We start from the raw sequence: 20252 nt of genomic DNA, 5'->3' as shown, positions 1-20252 counted from the left end.
GGAGGCCACAGAAGGACCTTTGGTGAGGCTGGAGGAGATCACAAACTAAATCACATGTCCCAGCTCAACACAGAGTCCCAGGTTTGCTGTGAGGCCCATTGTGACTATTCCTCAATGAGTGGGAGCCAAGTCTGTGGCACTTTGGTGAGTTAGTCATCTTGTGAGTTGAGCCAAGGCCACTGAGCTTCTACCGAGATCTGTCCTGAGAATCTCAGAATTTAACAAACCTCAGGGACTGCTGGCTCAGAGCCATAGGTTTATATAGAAGGACCCTTGTTTTCTTTGTCCACATGGAGAGCATATAGAGCCATCTCCAAAGCAATGATGACAGGTAGGTACAGAAACACCAAGAAGAAATAGACATGAGGTCAAACAGAAAATCAGCTACACCTCTGCCTGGAGAGAAGATGGACAGTACCTTCTCCCTCAGACTATCTGACCAGCTTTTCAGGGTCTGTTGGGTGGGAGGCATGGGACAGATGTTGTTAAAGACCCTTCCACTGGTGGCGCTCGGTACTTATTGGCCAGAGGTTTCTACTGGCGTCGGAGTATGGCACATGCGCAACTCACCAGGCTGTCAAGAGGTCCAGCACCAAGCTCACCAGAGGGTCCTGTGAGCTGTCCCTCCTCTCCATATCCAGGGCCAGGGTTGGGAGACTGAGGCAGTGAGCTCCTGGAGAGAGGACCTGCCTGTCCAGCACCCCTGCCCAGCAACAGGGAACCTCGACGGCTTTCGTGGTCTCCGTGAAATACTCCATCATCTGGGGCTCCGTCAGGAAACGAGACATCTTGGCTGGGTGTTCGGAAGTGGAACACACTGCTGTGGCTAGCCCTGCGTCTTCCGGAAGAGAGGCCTAGGAAAGACTGGACATCATCCCCCGGTGAGCAGGAGGAAAGCTAGGTTAGGAGTGGTCCTCCCTAGATCCAGCGTGCACTTCCCTCTGCCTATGTCCGTGACCTCTCTACAGCCACCTAAAGACCTCAAGATATTCTGGAGAGACATGAAGAGGGAACCAGGAACATGATATCCTAAACAAACTGGGAGGGAAAGAACAGAGGAGAGGGGTGACTAGCGGGTACCTGAGATCAACAAATAGGTTATTATTACCAAATATCGCCGGCTGGCCCAGACATCTGCCAGCCTTTGGCAACAGGCTAGGGCGTGGCTGTTCTAGGTTCCCATATGTACAAGGAATATCAGGACCTAAGGAAATGCCTGAACTGGAGCTTGGGATTTGAGTTTTGAATGAGTGAGTATGCTTTGCTGTCTGAAAATTAAGATGTACAATTCACTGATTCCACCTGTGTGCATGCAAGGGTTTGTGTTGGAAAGGGGGGAGACAAGAGCTTTATAGTGTAATGAGTTGGCGGGCTCCCCCGAGGCTTTCTTTGAACAGCCCACAATGGGAAAGTTGAAGGAAGAAGTTGCAGCCCAATTTCTTGGAAGAATAAAGCCATTCTTCCAAATCGATAAACATTTCCCATCAAAGGCTTCCACCAAGCAATGACTTGAGGCTTACAGACCCAGAGGAAAAGCTCTGGTTCTCGAATTCTCAGGCATGACACCCACAGAGCTGCTGGATGGATTTGCTAATTCTCATGACTGTGGGAACCAGGCCACAGTAAATCACCAGTCCAGTGCTCAGACCACACATGGTATCTCTACAATCTAAACAATGGCTCCCTACCAAACTCTGGGTCATTGCACCCTGAATTTTTCCTTAATTCCTTTTTTTTTTTTTTACTGAACAACTAAAGTAGAGCATGTTGCCATTAGAATTTCCTCATTTATGCCATAACACTGAGCACTGTCTCTCCCTTCCTTCCCTGCTCTCTCATATATGTGCCTCTGTCTGTGTGCACAGGTCAGAGAATTCACTTCAGGTGTTGTTTTTCAAGCACTATTCTTCTTTGAAGACAAGGTCTCTCCCTGCCCTGGAGTTCACCAAGTCAGCTGGCCATCCAACAAGCCCCAGGAGTCTGCTTGCTTCTGCTTTTGCAGTGCTGGGATTACAAGCGTGTAACACTACCATGCCTGGCTGTTATTTTTTTTTTCCAATGTGGGTTCTGGGAATTGAACTCAGGTCCTCTATTGCAGGACAAACACATCAGCAGCTTGACCATCTCTCAAGCAGCTTGAGGTTTCTTTCCATGATGCCTTGGAGCCAAATCCTGCTCAGCCACCCCCATGGACATCATACTGTTATACCCAGAGAACTGTCCCTAAAATATCTGTCCCAGGGCTGTAGCACTCACACAAACTGTGAGCACTTCACAGACTGTGGGGGAAGAAGAGAATCAGGAAACCTATCTGAAAGACAAGAAGACAGAGTTGTTTACATCCGGGCACCAGGGCACCAAGCAGACTAAGGAGGGAGCCCGTGGAAGGAGGAGGTCCCATGTATGGCCATCAGCACCTCCTTGCCACTGTTATATTTTACAACCAATCTGTTAAATGACGGCAATAATCTTTTCCCTGTGTCCTAGCTCCACATCATTGCTTTTGGTCTGAAAAAGTCCTTCCATGAAAACTCCCAGACATCTATTCACCAGAAGGACAACTGTGAGGAAAGAAGGGAGAGACAGCAACCCTTGACACTCAGGTGCTACTCTGTGTGCATCTGACTGAATGGGGGAAATTAGAGCCCGATTCAGTGTCATTGACATTCCATGGAAGCACTGATTTGTCCTCTTCTGTGACTGCCAGAGTCCCAGCCAGATTCTCTCTGAGGCATTGAACTGTGCCCTGCGCATTCCAGCTGCTGCTCCAAAGAGTCAGAGGGGATAAGACTGGCACAGGTTTGCACAAGTGCTCCAGCGTGGGTGTGTCCCTGAGGCCACAGTGCATGCAAGTGTGCCTGTGAGTGCGGATGCCTGTGTAATCCAGGGACTGTCAACAGAGGAGAGCTTCCTTCTGGTGAGCACAGGAAGGAAGGTTAAGAGGGATGGTAGGGGCAGGAAGTAACCCCTCAAAATGCTGCCCGAACCCTCTCCACATGATTAGCATGAGCACTTCTGTTCCACCTGAACAGTTGTAGTAGGTTCTCTAGGTTGTCGGCTTGACCCATCTGGCAAGAGGGAGCCTCACCGAAAGAATTGCCCCCAGCAGAGTAGCCTGTGGTCATGTCTATAGGGCAGTTTCTTGATTGCTAGCTGACATAGAATGGTCCAGCCCACTATGGAGCTGAAGATGAGCCAGGGAGCAAGCCAGCAAGCAGCATTTCTGTGGCTTCTGCTTCAGGTCCTGCCTCCAGGTTCCTGCTTTGGGTTTCTGCCCAAATTTCCCTCAGCGATGGGCTGTGACCTGGAAGTGCTCGGATGAGATGAACTCTGCTCTCCACATCTTGATTGTTGCCATGGCATCTACCACAGCATCAGGGAAGAAAACAGAAGCCTGAAAGAGCGGGAGCTATTTGGCATATAGGGCTTTCCAAGGTGAGAAAGGCGGGAGAGGGAAGAAGAATGTGTCACCATGGGGCAGACTGCCACAGGGCCTAACGTGAGCTACGGAAGTCGTTCCCAGGCTAGGCTGTGTCTCAGACATAGGTTCTAGGGTCTCCTGTGTCAACAGTAGGAGAACTGTAGGCCTCCAGCCTGAACTGGGGGCTGGAAGCAAGAGGAAGGAAAGAGGCGAGTGGGTGTTTCAGCACCAGGGACAGAGCTGCTGGTCTCGGAAAGAGGGAAACTGACTCTTGGCAGCCAGGGATACCCCAAGGTCAGCATGTCCCATGGGGCTTCCACCCCCTTCCCTACACACCCAGGCTCTTCCCTCCAGTGCCTCATCTTAAAAACCACAGCTCACCCATGTGTCCTGGCCTGAAGCCTGGGAATCACACTCACTTCCTTTCCTTTTCCTATGCCACAATCTTGATGCCCTCCATTTAGAAAGGTCCTTATCTTTACTCCCATCCCCACTGATGACGCTCCTGTCCTAGCTTAGGCCACAATAAGGAGGGATGTCTGTCTGAGTTACTCAGTCTCTCCTCTCTCCCTGATCTCAGCCTCTTCCCGTTTCGCCCAGCTCATGGCGTCTTACCATCCGGCGCTGGTTGTAAGGGTCCGCCTGGGGGGACCTGTTGTCATCCGTGGAGCCCTCTGACACCCTCGATTTCATCCTGTGTTTTCTCTCATTGGCACTTTGGGGGGATAAAGGCGATCCGTTGTGGGAGTGGAGTGAGGCTGCATCAATCCCCAGGGCTGCCAGTACCTGAGGAAAGAGCAGTAGCTGGACCCTCAGAACCTGAGGGAGCTGGGTGCTCCGTGAGTCCCTAAAACATGGCGGTGGTGGTGATGGATTGGGGCGTGGCTGGGACAGGGTCACCTCCTTACTTCAGCCTTACATTAGGAGCTGGTGCCTTGCCGAGGTCCTTGTTATTAGGTTGACACTCGCCCTCGGTCACGTGCAGGCCTAACAGTTGATACTCACGTGCAGCACTGTAGAGAATACTCCCTTGGCTTCCTGCCTCAGAGGCAGACATGGAAGCACAAACAGCCTTCCAAGTGGGGTAACCCTGGTGTGGGTCAGTGGGGGAGACACCAGGAGGTTCAGGCAACAGTGACCATCTAGTTGGGATCCCCTGTGACTTAGTCCTACCCGCTGCCTGATCACGCCTAGTTTACTCTCCTGAATAAATAGCTCACTTGGAAGAAAGCTCTCCCACTCAGGCTTTTTTGTGTGCATGCATGTCCATGTAGGAGCACACATGTGTGTACATGCTTTCAGAGGCCAGAGGTCATCCCTGGTTCCACTCCCCCAGGACCTGGTCACTTTCTTTTTGTGACAAGGCCTCTCACTGGCCCGAAGCTCAGAACCAGACTGAGCCCAGCAATTGGTCCACCCCTGCTTCCCCAGCACCAAAGCCACAGCACACACCCCACTGCTTTCCTGAAGGTGGGCTCTGGGAATTGAACTCAGGTCATCATACGTGGCAAACACTTTGCTGATAGCCATCTCCCTGCCCAGGGCTGGGAACCAGAGACAGCCCCCGGAGCGATTCATGCTTCTAAAGGCATCTGTCCAGACTCCTGTCCCCTAAGGTCCTGGCTGGCTGGCCTCATGGGGCTGCCTTCACCCACCTCCTGCTCTTTCTGTAGCACCTCAACGGCTTCCTGAAAGGTTTTTTCCTTGGCTTCGATTTCTGCAATCGTTGCCTGGTTCTGCTCCTCGTACGCCATGGTGACCACAGCCAAGATCAAATTGACCAGGTAGAACGACCCGAGGAAGATGACAAGCACAAAGAAGACCATGTACATTTTCCCAGAAGCCCGGAGGGTCTGGAGATTCAAGAGAAAGGAAAGAGGGCTGTTCGAGAGGCAATGGGCCCTTGAAGGTCAGTTAGACTTCCGGGATAAGAGTTGCCATGCAGCTGGCCTCGTCAGTCTCCAGCCAAGACTGTGAGAGCACACGCAGATTGGAATCAGCTGGCACGGCCAGCTGTGGCAGTGCGTGCCTATAACCCACGTACTTGGGGTGCAGAGGCAGGAGGCTCACAAGTTTCATGTGAGTAAAGGCTTCATAGTGAAATCCTGTCTCAAATCAAACAGACATACCTGCTGGTAGAGGCGCTCCCAGGAGTCCTGCGTCATGAGGCGGAACAGGGAGAGGAACGCCCACGCAAAGGAATCAAAGCTGGTGTAGTTAAAGTCCGGGTTGTCAGACGTTTTTCTGCAGATGTAACCATCAGGGCAGTGACTGCAGCAAGAGGAGAGAAGGCCACCGTGGCTTGGCTCTTGCTAATTGGGTGCAAGGAAGTTTGGGGCAGCAAGAACATGACAGGTTTGACGTCAGAGAACTGGGTTCAGAGCTCAGCCTTTGACTTAGTAGCTGAACATTTACTTTGGGACTCAGTTTCCCTCATCCAAACATGGGGACACTAATGCTTTTGTTCATTTAGCCTGTCTAGAGATGTAGCCTGGAGGAGACAAGATGGCAGCTTTGACTCGATTCTGTGTGGTGTCAGCTTACACCAGGGAAAGGAAAGCCACAAAGCAGACAGAATCCAAGCCTGCTATCGCCATCTGCAGCGTCAACCATCAGGGGGACTTACAGCAGCCAGTTCAGTGACACATTCTATGGAACGATGAAAGCATCACCTTTCACCTGCTAAGCTCTCACTGTGCGCCTCTCTTCATGGACAATATAAGGCAATCATCTCGACAGTCCTTAAAGTCAGGAAGTAGGGTTCAGAGAGAAATCAGCCTCCTGGTCCCAGAGTGTCGGCGGAGCCACTAGCAATGGAGGTGTGCCCACACACATGCCAGCCACATGCCAGGGCTCCGTGCCTAGGAGAAGTTGGCTAACACGAGTTTTTGTGTGCTTTTTGTTTTGTTTTGTTATTTTTATCTTATTGAGGTTTCTTTTTTATCATCTGTATTTTCATTTTGAGAGAAAGAGAGAATCTGAGTTGGGGAATATGATTAAAATGTATCGTATGGAAAAATTATTTTTTAAAAAAAGATTTAAATTTGAGATGTATAACCAGTGATGAACCCAGCGCTGAGCCTGGTTCTCTCCCTGGTGAGGGTGGGGAGGAAAGAGGTCAGGGTAGTGACATCTGATGGACAGGTGTGGGCTGGGGTTCAAGCTCCCTCCTCATATCAAGGGGTCAGTGTGGTGCTGAGAGCAGTATGTCTGGCTCAGAACATGGGAAATGCTTCTCCCACCAGGGGATAGCCTGGTCAGGGAACGGGAGTTTTGGCATCATTCCCCACTGGCAATCTCTGGATTCCCCTTATTGCAGACCTCCATGTGAACACACAGGACCCACAGAATGGCTTAGGGCTATGACAAACTAATTTAATTAATTCCAATTTTATCTCCACGGTGACTGGAGATTTGTAAATCTCTCGACTCCTATGTTTGAAGGAAGCCCTTCTGTTTTCCTTCCTGTAAGTTCCACCGTCATCTCTGACGACGTGTCTGCTTCTGTCCTGTGTGAGCCCCATCCACCTCTCAAAGGCTCGCTGCTCCTCCCACCTGCTCACACAGCAACGCTTAAGTGTCTGCAGCAACCCTTGCACAGCATCTTCAGCGCACCACACACAGACATAAGAGGCAAGTGGAAAGTTCCCGCTATAGGGCCAGTGACAGCGCAGGAAAGGACCAGAGGGCCTGAGTTCAGATCACCGTCCCTGTGATGACTGCGTTGACTGTGACAACACATTCCTTTAGTTCTAGTGTTGGGGAAGCCAGCTGAGACAGGAGGATCCCTGGAGCTTGCCAACCAGCCAGCTGGCTAGGCAAGTCACACACACACACACACACACACACACACACACACAATCATCAGGTGTCTTTTGGTGCTCATTCTCTTATCTCAAGACCCTACACCTCCAGGCTCTCATTTTACCTGGAGCCAGCCTGAGACCCAGCTTTTGTGCCCACCTCGCTCCATCAGTGCCCTGAGCTGGCCTCTGCTCACTACTGAGGCTACGGAGCTCCGTCCATTCCTCTGCTGCCTGGCTGCCTGTGCCCAATGGGCGGTCTCCCTCTATTTGGGAGGTGCTGTGGGTGAGCACAGGACCTTATCCCGGGGATCTGTGGTTGCTCTGGAACTGCTGGCTTCAGAAGCACCATTATCCAGGTGGGAAGGTCGCACAGTTTCGGTGTGAAAAGAAACAAAGGGAAAACCTGTATCTGAGCTACCCTTCTCTGGAGCCAAAGACCCAGTGATCTGAGGACTTTGGGAATAAAGGGGTTAAGAGGGCTGGTGTTGACCAGACTCTCCTGTCTGCCTTGGCCCCTCAGCTCCTTCCGGGGTTACTCTTCTGGTGAGACGGTCAGGGGCGAGCCTCAGGAGAGAATCTAGAATCACCTAGGAGACAGACCTCAGCCTGTCTCAAGGAGTTTCTGGCTCTGCCTGAAGTAGGAAGCCACACTGCAAATTCGGGTAGGGCCTAGCTCAGGCTGCTCACCAGCATTAGTCAGCCTCTGCCTCCCTGTGGGTGCAGTGTGACGCTGCCTCACACCCCTGCCTCCGTGCCTTCTTCACAACGAACTGCACCCTTAGGCTGTGAGCCCCGGCACGCCCTCCTGGCAAGCCCTTCCGGCACGCCCTCCCGGCACGTGTTTCGCCCAGGCATTTGGCCACAGCAATGGAGTGGAACCACTGTGCTCATTTGGTCTCATTTGTCCCCACATGGGCAACAAAAGTTAACAGCCACTCCAGGAGCAGGCGCCCATAAGTTATGGTACCTCAGGCAGTCGGTACAGAAGGGTGGACCTTTCTGATCTGTTGCCTGGACCACTCCTGCTCTCTCTTCACTCCAGTGTCCAAAGCAGTGTCCAAAGGCTGTGATGAGGGCCTTTACCCATTAGCTTAGTGTCTTACTTTCTGTCTTCCACTCAGAGGTCACCTCCACCCAAGTATCACTTGTTCATCCATCTGTGAAGTACCCTTCCCGCCGTAAACATCAGCCTTGGCTGTTGCCTCAGGAAGCCCTCCCTGACTTTCTATCTGGCCTTACAACAGTATCCACGGTGTTTCCCCAGCCTATGGAATTCCTAATGCAGCATACGTTCCCTATGCATAACATTTTTATGCACATACAAAAGAGACCAAACCACAGCTGTCTTATATTCCAAATACAGCCTGCAGAAATATTGTGTCTGGCCAATATATATATATATATATTGGCAAACCCAAGGACGGAAAGAGCCATGGTGTGCAAACACACTTGTTTCTTCTGGGAATTGATCGCTTGTCCCTCCCTTTTGTTACCCACGCCCCTTTGGGACATGACCCTGCCATAAGACCTCTCTTTTCTTTGAGAGGTGATGTCTGTTTCACCAGCCCTTGGATCTGTACTGCTTTCTGATTTGCCTTGGCCAAGGGGACGCAGAAAGAATGTCACTGTCTGTGAACCCGGGACTTTCACACTTTCACTATTTCCCTTGGAATCCTGTGCCTCCACAAGGACAGCCCAAGACAGACTGCTGGGGAGAAAAGATCAATGGGACACACAGAACCTTGCAGCAAATCCATCTGCTGCTTGCAGATGCGTGGAGAAGCCGAATGCCAGCTGGTCCGCGCCTAAGTGCTGACGAGCTGAGCCACAGGATAAATGGTTGTGTTAAGTCATAAAATCCTGGAGTCGTTTATTGCACATCAAAACCTGACTAATATGCCTACCCTCCATGAGCTTGTGTGTGTGTGTGTGTAAGTGTGTGTATGTATTTGTCTAAGTGTGTTTGTGCATGTGTATATGTTTGTGTGTGTATGTGTGTGTGTGCTCATATGTTGTGTGGGTACATGTATGTGGAGGGCAAGGTTCCACATCAAGTGTCTTTCTCCGTTGCTCTCCACTCTATTTTTTGAGACAGAATCTCCCACTGGACTCGATGCTCACGGCTGAGTTAAAATGGTTGTCCAGCAAGTTCAGGGGCTCTGCCTGTCTGCAGCTTTCTGCCCCCAGACCCTGCTGTGGCCACAGGTCAAGTTCAGGGGCTCTGCCTGTCTCCAGCTTTCTGCCCCAAGATCCTGCTGTGGCCACAGGTCTGCAGTGACGTGCTCAACTTTTTACGTGATGCTGGGGATTCACACTCAGGTCCTCAGCCATGCCGAGCAAGCATTCTACCAGCAGAACCATGTTCTCAGCTCACCGCTCCGTGAGTTTTAAGGTGCTAGTGTCGACAGTATTCGTCAGCACAGTTTCTGAGGGAGTCCACCGTCTCTGCCAGGAAAGAGCTACGGAAAAAGATGTTGGTGCAGTTGTGACCTCATACTTACCCAGCGTCAGAGCCGTTGCCACACAGCAAGGGCTCGGTAGTTCCAGGCTTGATGAGGACATTTTCTAAAGAAAGGAAGAAACGGAGGCTCACGATGTGTTCTGACGCCCCCAACCTGGGCTTCTGTCTAGGTGAGGTCATCTCCTTCACCCACGAGCCTTTGAGGGAGCCACACACGCTTCCAAGCCACACGGAAGCCATAGGGAGCCAGAAAAACTGGCTTTCAGGACTAGAACCTGCCAGACTTTTCCCTTTGCTGAAGGGAACCGGCTCAGCAGGAAGTGGGGAGGGGATTCAAGGGCACTCAGGAGAGTGGAAATGTGTATCCACGGAGCCTCGTGGGGCTGTGCACCGTGCCCCTGCAGCCACACAGTTGGTCACGACGGCAGAGTGCCTGCTCACCTGCTGCTTCAGGTGAGAAGTTACCGGCCCTGTGGGGCTCTGTGCTGTTGCTGATGCATTTGTTCTTAAGGTTCCCCTTGAAGAGTTGCAGGCCCACCAGGGCGAAGACACTGAGGCAGAAGACAGTGAGGATTGTCACGTCGGCCAGCTTCCTCACGGAGTGGATCAGGGCTCCTACGATGACCTTCAGCCCTGCGGGAAGGTGACAGAGGGTTCCCACATGAAGAGTCACTGGCGCACAGGTGTACCTCCCTGTCCTCCTCGTTTGCTGCAGGCAGGGGTGATGCCCCTACACACTCCAGACAGTCCCCAGCCCCGCTTCTCACCGGCACCTTGCAATTGCCCAGACAGGCGAGTGGGCAGGGCCTGTTGTCTTCATGAGAAAAGCGAGCAGCTGAGGCCTGGGCAATGCACCCTTTATCAGCTCAAGGCTAATTAATGGTGGACATTTGTGATTCAGCTAAAACCACAGTGTTTGGGGGTCTGCGGGGGGTGGCTCCGTGGGAGAGCAGTTCTCTAGTGTGCACAGGACCCTGAGTTCCATCCTCGGCACTGGGAAAGTTACATGGCGTCCCAGCTGTTTTCCCTGCTCTGTTTCAGGAGGGTGGTTGCCTTTTCCACTGTAACTATTTCCACTGTATTATTATTGTTCTGCATACAACTCAGTCCTGGTAAATGTTTGGGACTTGAGACGAATGGAGAGAGGGGGGAAGGGGAGAGAGGGAGGAGAGAAAGCAAGCATGGAAGACAGAAGTTGAGACAAAGTGAGAGAACCTCAAAGACACAGAGCTGAACATAGCAACAGTGAGGTTATGAGAGGGGCTCAGTGAGGCAGGAACTGGAAAGTCTGAGATCAGAGCCGAGCACAGTGAACTGCAAAGCTGGGGACCTGTTCCTCTGAGGAAGGGTTGGGTTGTTAATGGGAACTGCCTTCTCTGGGGGAACCCGAGGGATCAACCCTTACCTGGTGTTTCTCCTATGCTTAGAGCCTCAGTTTCTTTGTTAAAGAGGCCAACAGTCAAAACTCCCTGTCCTGGAACACGTGTGTGTGTGTGTGTGTGTGTGTGTGTGTGTGTGTGTGTGTGTGTGTGTTAAAGAAGAGCAATGGAAATGAATTCCTCTGCTGGACAAAGGCCTGGTTAAAGCACTCACCTGGGATCACAGACACAGTCTTGAGGGCCCTGAGAACTCGGAACGTGCGCAGGCCTGAGATCCCTCGGAGATCTACCGCTGCACCAACGTACCTGCAGGAGCCAAGGGCATGTCCTCAGGAAAAGGGCCCCGGGTGCATCCGCACACGGTGGTGGTTATGGGGAGAGGAGCCTTGGACACCCAGGGCAGACCCAGCATACAGCGGCATTGCCATCCACGGACCGACAAAGGCGCCCCCTAAGCCATCACAGTCTCGTTCAGGAAGGACCAGTTCAGGGGTGCACAGCTGGGTTTGAACACACAGGCTCGGTGAACCTGACTCCTCAGACCTGATTCCTTGGGGTGGGACTAATGCTGGACCTCGCCTGACCTGCGCTGGCTGGCTGTTAGCATAGAGCTGACTTTGGCTCAAGTCAAAGTCCAGGCCACAGGGCTCCACGAGAGAGAGCTGGCTTGACGTGAGGAGGTATTGCAGCTTCTGGGCACCCACACTCCCTGAAAGTCCGTTACCCCGAAGCCCATGGGGACACACAAGCCAGCGGAGAACAGCACTCACGCCAGAGTGATGACGCTGAAGTCCAGCCAGTTCCAGGGGTCACGGAGATACGTGAACTCGTTTAGACAAAATCCTCTCGCCAGAATCTTTATCAGCGCTTCGAAGGTGTAAATGACGGTGAAGGCATACCTGGGGACGAGTGCAGAGTGACAGTAACTGAGCCACGGAGGGACCTCAGGTGCTTCCTCCGCTGGGGGTGAGAACTTGATGCCTGTGATTGTTCCAAGGGACACACACAAAGACCATTGCCAGGGCGGTGAGGAGAAGGCTGAAGAAGTCACACGAGTGGATGGGGTAAGGTCAGGGGAGAGGGTGGCAGAGAGAGAGAGAGAGAGAGAGAGAGAGAGAGAGAGAGAGAGAGAGAATGTGTGGGACAGTAGCAGCTTGTGAAATGGGAGGAGGACAATGTCAGGTGAAGAACAGATGTCCTGTCCCATGCGAGGTCCCATCCTACGGATGCTGAGAGTTCCTTTCCCAACTGTGGGTGTTGGAAGCTGTGGAGGGGGCACAGATCCCAGCTGTTGCCCTCTTTCTTGTACCTCCCTACTTCCAACCCTCTTCTTTTCTCACCGTGCCTGGTGTGGCTATGTTCCTGGCCTCCTTACTGTGGAAGAGGAAAGAGCATTTGAATCTATGGATGTTCTCACAGCAGGATGGAGCATAATGGAATTGTCTATCTCAAAACAGCCCCTCTCTTCTGCTGGGTCCCTTGTTGGGTTTGGATCTGAAGAGCTGAGGCTGAGAATGAGGTGATGTTTCTGGAATGCTCAGAATCCCTTGACCACCAGTTACAGTGGGTGCCATACTCTGACTCCCATCAGCCCTCTCTGAAGGCCTTGCTCGAACAGGTTCCCAGGCTGCCCTCGCAGGGTCTGGCTCAGTAGGTCTGAGGTGGGACTCAAGGACTGGGATTTCTGACATGTTCCCAGCTGATGCTAACGCACAGTCTGGGGATGCATGTGTGCACATAAATTGCATGTGATTTGGCACTGGGGAGAGGGCTTGCTTTGCAAAGTGTTTCTATGCAAACATGGGTTCAGATCCTCAGCATACATGTAAAAGGCTAAGTATGGTAGTGTGTGCCTGTGCTTCTAATCCTAGCACTAGGGAGCATCCTGTCCAGTGAGCTTCCCTGGTGCTCACTGGCCAATCAGTTCAGCTGAATCCATGAGCTCCAGGCTCAATGAGAGACCCTGTCTCAAAAAACAAGATGGAGAGCAACTGAGAAGAAGGCAGACGCCAGCTTCTACCTCCACTTGCACACGCACAAACACATGAGTACGTGCACACAGGCACAAGAAAATAATTAAAAACTTAAATATAAACATGTGCTTTTGTGTGAAAATAGGAAGAGTCTTAACTAAACATGCATTTCCCTTCAGAACAAAAGAAGATTTTTCAAAGACATAAATAGGATAAATACAAGCAACTCTGTAGAACTCTGAACAGCATAGGTCTCAGAGATGCTCAGGGTCCGGGCGGGGGTGGGGGGCTGCAGGAGAAGGAGCAGGCAGGGAGGAAAGGTCTGGAAGCAGCCTGCTGGAAGTAGCCTTCTAGACCTGACTTCACCACCCACTCACTGAGGAGTTGTCTGCCACAGAGGTTGTAAGCTTTGGTTTCTTTGCACGTTGTGTAAATATGCTTTTGTTTTAATCCCAAGTGTGGGATTTCAGTTGGGCTATAGTTTGTCCACGCCTGTTAATTGTCATGTGTGATCTTTGCCAGCTGGTGATGGCCTTCGACTTGCAACATGGCAATGACTGTGGTTTAGGACTCTGAGAGTATAAATAAGAGAGCAGAGAAGGAGGAAGGGGCGTGGAGGCGTTTTGTGTGGCGTGTGGTGTGTAGCAGTTTGGAGAGGCCAGACACGGTGTGGCGGTTTGGAGCAGAGAGACGGAGAGAAACGCTTCAGAGTGCAGCAGCATGGAGGAGCCTGCTGGCTGCCTCTACGGTTGACGGAGATTGGTGTAGAGCCCTAAAAGAACCCCGTGGCCCTAACTAGCAGGGAGAAGTAAAGGGGTCTGGGCTCCCTCTCCCTACTAACCTTTTCTCTCTCTTACTTAAGGTTGGGGGGTTGGTGGAAGGGAGGGAGAGGCCTAAACACGCCAAATAAAGTAGAGTTTTTAAAAAGAGAGCTGCAGGTGGCTGGCTGGCTGCTGCAGAGGTCGACAGAATGCTTGTTCTTATGAAGTGAACAGGGAAATGATGCAGCCTGGGCTGAAAAGCAGAGATTCCGTGGAAAGGCGGGCACCTCACTTTCTGTCTTTCCTAGAAGGCAGTTAGATCACAGCTCAGGAAGATCTGCTCTGCTCTTGGTCTGTCAGGCTCTAGTTAGCCCAGGCTGGACTCCAACTTGTGACCCTCCTGTAGTCACAGGTGTCCAACACCACAGCCATGCTCCATGCTGCACCTTTAATAACCAGGAGCATTGTAAATCCGAGAGATGTTTGGAATCAAAACCAAAACATGGGCCAGGCATGGCACTGCACTCCTGTAATCCCAGCCCTTGGATAACGAGCATAAAGCAGGGTTGCAGTGGTGTACAGGCCCCACTGGACACAGGAGCCTCAATCCAACCAGTGCCAGATAGCAAGATCCTGTCTCCAAACATCGCCGGCACAGAAAAAAGACAAAAGCCCAAGGCAACCGAAGATGGGGTTAAAAGAGAAAAAGAAGCAATGAAGCGAGGATTAGAGAAATCGGGGGGGGGGGGGACTCTGTTATTGATATTTTTAGAGAGTTGAAAGGCGAGATAAAAATTTCTTAAAAACAAGAATAGAAGTCTACAAAAAAAAACATTAAAGAACAAGACAGAACTTCTGAAAGCAATATTGCAAGTAAAGTTTTAGAAATCTCAGAAAATGAAACCCAAAGAAGGAATGGATAAAACTGAAATTGAAAATCAGGGAATTTGATTGTTATCAGACTAAGAGGAGGTCTGGAAAGAAATAGACTGGAGGAAAGTATCACAGGAATTGTTCACGAGAAAAAAAAAATCCCACATTGAAAGATCTGAGTTTTTAAAACAGAGGCAAGTGTTCAGGAAAATGGTTGAAATGATAAAAAGCCCCCACCATGGCAGAACTCTGGAGTTTCAGACGATTCTGCACAAAGAAAAGCTCAGCATTTTGGGAGACAGAAAATACAACAGGTTGGCTACAGAGGACCCATGTCTTATTTACTGCTCTACTGCTGTGAAGAGAGAGAGATACCACCGCTCAGGCAACTTATAAGAAAAAGTAGTTAATCGTGGGCCCACTTACACAGGGTGAGTCCTGATCTTCAGGGCCGAGAGCAGCGGGGCAGGTGTGGGGCAGGAGCCGTAGCTGGGAACTTATATCCCGAGCCACAAGCAGGAAGAACAAAGAGAGCGGAACTGGGCATGGCGAGGGCTTCTGAAACCTCAAAGCTCACCCCAGTAGCACACCTCCTCCAATAAAGCCACAGTGGCTAATCTCCCTAAATATTCCACCATCTGGTAACCAAACATTCAAATATGGGAGCCCAAGGGAGACATTCTTATTCAAACCACCTCAGCTGAGAATAAAAACAGATATACCAGGAGCTGCCTTGGCTTGGAAGACCAAAGCCTTCAAACTCTGGGGGTAAAACTTCCCCATACAGAATTTGTTTGTCAGCCTGACTGTCGGAGATGAAGATAAACAGGTAGATGTGCAAGTTTACAAACTTCACTTCCTGGCAAACAAACATTGGATGTGGGATCCACAGAACAGAACAGGAAAAACTCTAGGAAAGATGTTTGCTGGGGAGCTGTAGGTCAAGCTGACGCAGCAACAAAGGGGCCATCGGGAAGAGAGATGGAAACCAATGGGTGAGATGATACATTCAAAAGGGCAGGATGGTGGTGGAGTCCCCGGAAGAGGTTTCGGACCAACACGGGATAAATATAGAGAAAACCGAGCAAATGAAGAAAGCTTTTAAATCCAGGGGGGGTAGAAACGGTGTGGGAGATGGGGTTGTTAGGGCTGGAGGGAGGGCTCAGTGAGAAAGATCATGAGCTAGCCTCGCAGGGGTCCCTTCCCAGCCCCTCTCACAGGCATCTCACAACCGCCTGAGACTCCAGGGGCTCTCACCCCCTCTTCTGGTTTCCGTGCGCATCTGCACCCACACACCCACTGCCCCTCCACACACATGTAAATAATAAAGCTTTTTGAAATTTACAAAGCAGAAAGAGTGCGAAAAAGGCCGCCTTAACACGCAGTGACAGAAAGACGAGACAGAAAATACAGTTAACACTGGTCTTGGTTCCAGATAGACCTGCGCCGTAATCAGTCAGGGGCTCTGTGCTGCCCACAGCATCCCTGCCCTGGGGAAGCTCTCTCTTCTTCGGCATCCGGTTCTGGTGCAAGCGTCTAGGGTGCATACTTGCTCTAGAGAGTAGGTATAACCACAGAGTAGGTATAACCACAGCTTGGGGTTAGTGTTAGCATTAGGGTTAGGGCAGTTGGATGGCTCCATGTGTGGAAAAATGGCTGAAGTCACAGGAGGAAGCAGAGGTCACTTCCTGTTTTGGGGGAAAGGATAGAGTCCCTGCTCGGTGAACTCCGATAGTGCGGTAAACAGTTGCAAGTGACGAAGTGCTGAGTGGCAGAGAATGGGAGACGTGGAGGGTGGAGCACGGTGCTGAGCTACCCCACAAGCCAGGTGCTCTGGCTGCCAGGTGAGCAACATGGCAAGAAAAGGGCGGCAAAGAGCAGACTCTGCCCTCACTGGAGACAAGCAGTCAACGCAGCCATCGCCCACACTGCTGACTTTCAAAAGCCGGAAACCTGCTGTCTTCAATGTTTTTTGTTCGGTTGTTTGTGTTTTGGTTTGTTTGGTTTGGTTTGTCAAGACAGGGTTTCTCTGTGTAGCCCTGGCTGGCTGTCCTGGACTCCCTGTTGTAGACCAGGCTGGCCTCAAGCTCACAGAGATCCACCTGCCTCTGCCTCTGCCTCCGTGAGTGCTGGGGTAAAGGCGTGCTCTACCACATCTGGCTCTACCACATCTGGCTGGCATTTCTAATTTATCCTTCTCCCCATTTTTTTTTAAACTATAGAGATGTTTAAAATCAGTCTGATTGATCTAAATATTTACATGTTTATTTCATTTTTAATGTATTTTTCTTTTATATTTTTCTTCTTTAATTTCTCTTATTGTCTGTCCTGTTTTCTCTTATGAGACAGGAGCTCACCATGGGGCCAAGGCTATGAGACTGTAAACCACCACACTCAGCTTTTAATATTACGTTTTTATTTCTTCATTTTTTTTCCTCCCTCTCTTTTCTATTTCTTTCTATTTTTTGTTGTTTTGTTTTTTTGAAGCTGGGTCTCTCTACATGGCTCTGTCCTGAAACTCAGTATGTAGGCGGGCTGTCCTCAAACTCACAGAGCTCCACCTGCCTCTGTCTTCTGAGTGCTGGGAATAAAGGTGTGTGCCACAGATGTGTGACATCCTTCTGATGTTATCTGATTCCTTCAGTTAGATCCATCTTTTCTGTCTTAGATCTTGTTCTTAATCTTGCCTTCCTATTTTTCCCTCTGGCTTTTCATTATTTTTGTTTTCTGGTATGTTGGATGGTTCCTCTCACCTCCTCTCACTTCCCCCTCCCCACTTTCTCTTTCTTTTTACGACAGGGACTCACTATGTAGCTCTGGCTGTCCTGGAACTTATTATATAGATCTGTCTGTCTCTACTTCTTAAATGCTGGGATTAAAGGCATGTGCTACTATAGGAAAGAGGAAAGCCTAGTAGAACAGTAGATAAGCAAATGTAGATTAGAAAGAAATCAGACATTACAAAACAACAAAGTGATAGAAATTATACATTCCTTTTCATAGTTATTCTGAAATTTAGTGTTCTCAATTCTTCAATTAAAACATACAGACTATGGGCTGAGAGATGGCTCAGTGGGTAAGAGCACTCTTTGCTCTCCTGAAGGACCAGAGTTCAGTTCCCAGCACCCACGGGGAGGCTGTCAAACATATGTAACTCCCATTCTAGGGTACTGGATGCCCTCTTCTGGCCTACATGGGCACTGCACAGACATACTCATACACATAAAATAAAAATAACTCTTAAGTGGTGTGCACCTTTAATTCCGGCACTCAGGAGGGGCAAGTGAATCTCTGTGAGTTCAAGGCCAGCCTGGTCTACAGAGGGAGTGCCAGGATAGCCAGGGTGGTTACACAGAGAAACCTTGTTTCAAAAAAACCAACACATACACACACACACACACACACACACACACCAGCGGACTGATTTTTTTTTTTTTTAAAGACTGCCAGAAACTCATATCACTAGCAAAGATGAGCAGGGGTCATTCAGGAGTGGAAAAAGATATTATAAACAAATAGAATCTAAAATCTAATCTCAGAAAATATACTTCAAACATACTTAGAGGACACCAGGAAAATAATTTTGTGTTGATGCCGTGAACAATCTAGAGGCTATAAATAAACATGTGTGATCTAAACACGGATGCATCAGATTTAACAAAGAAGTAACCCTGGACACAAAAAGCCCAGACACAGCACAATGCAACACCAGTGGGTAACTCTGAAACTCCACTGTTACTAAAATATAGGGTTCCCAGATCCCCTCCCCAATCAGGAAAGATACCTCAGAACTAAACTGCACTATAGACCAATGGATTTAACAGACACCTGCAGGAGATTCCACTCAGCTACTGCAGAACACACAGTCCCCTAAGCAAGTTTTAACAAATAAAAGACCTGAATAAAAGTGAAAATCAACAGCAGGAGAAACTACAGAAAGCATATAAATATGCGGAAAATTGAACAACTAGTGGGAACCAAAAAAAATCCAATGGGAAGGGTTAGTAATATTCCTAGTATCAAGTTAAAATAAAAATCTAACTTTCCAGAACGTGTTCGGTACAATGAAATCAGTTCTAAATTATGTTTTTGCAGCTACAAATGCCTATATTAAAGTGAAAGATATATCAAATAAATAATCTAACAGCACATCTCAAGGTCTTAGAATAAAGGTGCAAACCAATCTCAAGATCACTAGAAGAAAAAAAAATAAAGATCAGAGCCAAAATTAATGAAATGCAAACTAAAACACACACACACACACAAAAAAAACAATGAAACAGAGATTTTGTATTTGAAATTATAAGATTGACAAAACCTCACCAAAGTAACCAAAACTAAGAAAGAACATAAACTAACAAAAATAGAGAGAAAAGACATTATAACGTGTACCATGGAAACCTAAAGGCTCACTACAGATTTTTAAAATATTTATTAATTCTGTCTGTGCATACATGTGTGCGTGTGCGTGCGTTCGTGTGGAATTCAGAGGACAGCTTGCAGGAGTCAATCCCTTCCTTGCACGGGGTCTCATCAGACTTGGTGGCAAGCACTCCTACCTTCTGAGTGTTCTCGCTGGTCCCACTGGGAAAGATTTTGAAAGCTTATATTCTAATAAACTGAAAAACTCCTGAAGAAATTGACACAAATCTAGAAACACACAATCTAAAAGAAAAATAGGACTGGGGAGTTGTAAAACCTCAACAGTTCAACAACAAGCAATGCAATTGAAGAAATATTCTCCCAACAAGCTGCCAGGACCAGATGGGTTCTATATGTTTAAAGTTTAAGTTTTCCAGGTGTTTAGAGAGAGAGAAGAAATGCTTTCAAGCTCATTCCATGAAGTATGGCCCTGACATTACCACAAAAACACAACAAAACAAGAAAGCTATAGGCCACTATCCTTCTTGAAGAGAGAGCAGAAATCCTCAGCAAAAGTATGCAGAATTCAACAACATATTAGCAAGATCACAGATGTCACCATGAAGCTGGTACACAACGATGGTTCAACACATGCAAATCAGTAAGTAACCCAGCATGTAAACACAGGGACTCAGCAGCCCTACAGCAAACGTTATACCAAATGGGAGGAGCGGAAAGCATTTGTTCTAGAGTTAATAATGAGACAAAGCTGGCCACTACCCCTACTCCTATCCAATGTATTTTTAATATAACTTGTGTTTATTGTTATCACATATGTATACGTCTTTGGTGGGGAGAGCATATATGTAGCACAGTACATCTGTATGGCGACCATAGGACAGCTTTTGAGGACTGGTTCTCTCTTCCCATTTTGTGGGTTCCAGGGATTGAACTCAGGTTATCAACCTTGCAATACGAGCACTTCCACCTGCTGAGCCAGCTCCTTGGCTTCTTAACATATTTCTTGAAAGCTCTGCCAGAATAATATGGCAAGAAAAAAAATTAAAGATAAAAATAGGCAACGAAAACATCTTGTTATGCCAGGCGTGGGGGTGCACACCTCTAGTCCCAGCATTTGGGAGGCAGGGGCAGGCGGATCTTTGAGTTAGAGGCCGGTCAGATATACAAAGCAAGTCCAGGACAGCCAGAACTGTTC

General features: G+C 49.2%; 1 protein-coding gene across 3 annotated transcripts in view; it reads right to left on the bottom strand.

Annotated features, from left to right (window-relative positions):
- The window catches only part of Scn10a (sodium voltage-gated channel alpha subunit 10), a 90065-nt gene that overhangs the window by 47768 nt on the left and 22045 nt on the right, over positions 1 to 20252 (bottom strand). For all 3 annotated transcript variants that reach the window (XM_060385061.1, XM_060385062.1, XM_060385063.1), the window contains exons 4-11: positions 11838 to 11966; positions 11282 to 11373; positions 10130 to 10321; positions 9729 to 9792; positions 5551 to 5692; positions 5077 to 5274; positions 4037 to 4207; positions 571 to 864 (exon numbers count right to left, since the gene is read on the bottom strand). In XM_060385061.1, coding sequence (XP_060241044.1) covers positions 571 to 864; positions 4037 to 4207; positions 5077 to 5274; positions 5551 to 5692; positions 9729 to 9792; positions 10130 to 10321; positions 11282 to 11373; positions 11838 to 11966 — 1282 coding nt within the window. The remainder of the gene's footprint in view (positions 1 to 570; positions 865 to 4036; positions 4208 to 5076; positions 5275 to 5550; positions 5693 to 9728; positions 9793 to 10129; positions 10322 to 11281; positions 11374 to 11837; positions 11967 to 20252) is intronic.

Source organism: Meriones unguiculatus, chromosome 6 (genome assembly GCF_030254825.1).
Source record: "Meriones unguiculatus strain TT.TT164.6M chromosome 6, Bangor_MerUng_6.1, whole genome shotgun sequence".
In the NCBI taxonomy this organism is placed as follows: domain Eukaryota; kingdom Metazoa; phylum Chordata; class Mammalia; order Rodentia; family Muridae; genus Meriones; species Meriones unguiculatus.
The sequence above is the reverse complement of the archived record's forward strand: the minus strand, read 5'-3'. Positions and strand labels throughout refer to the sequence as shown.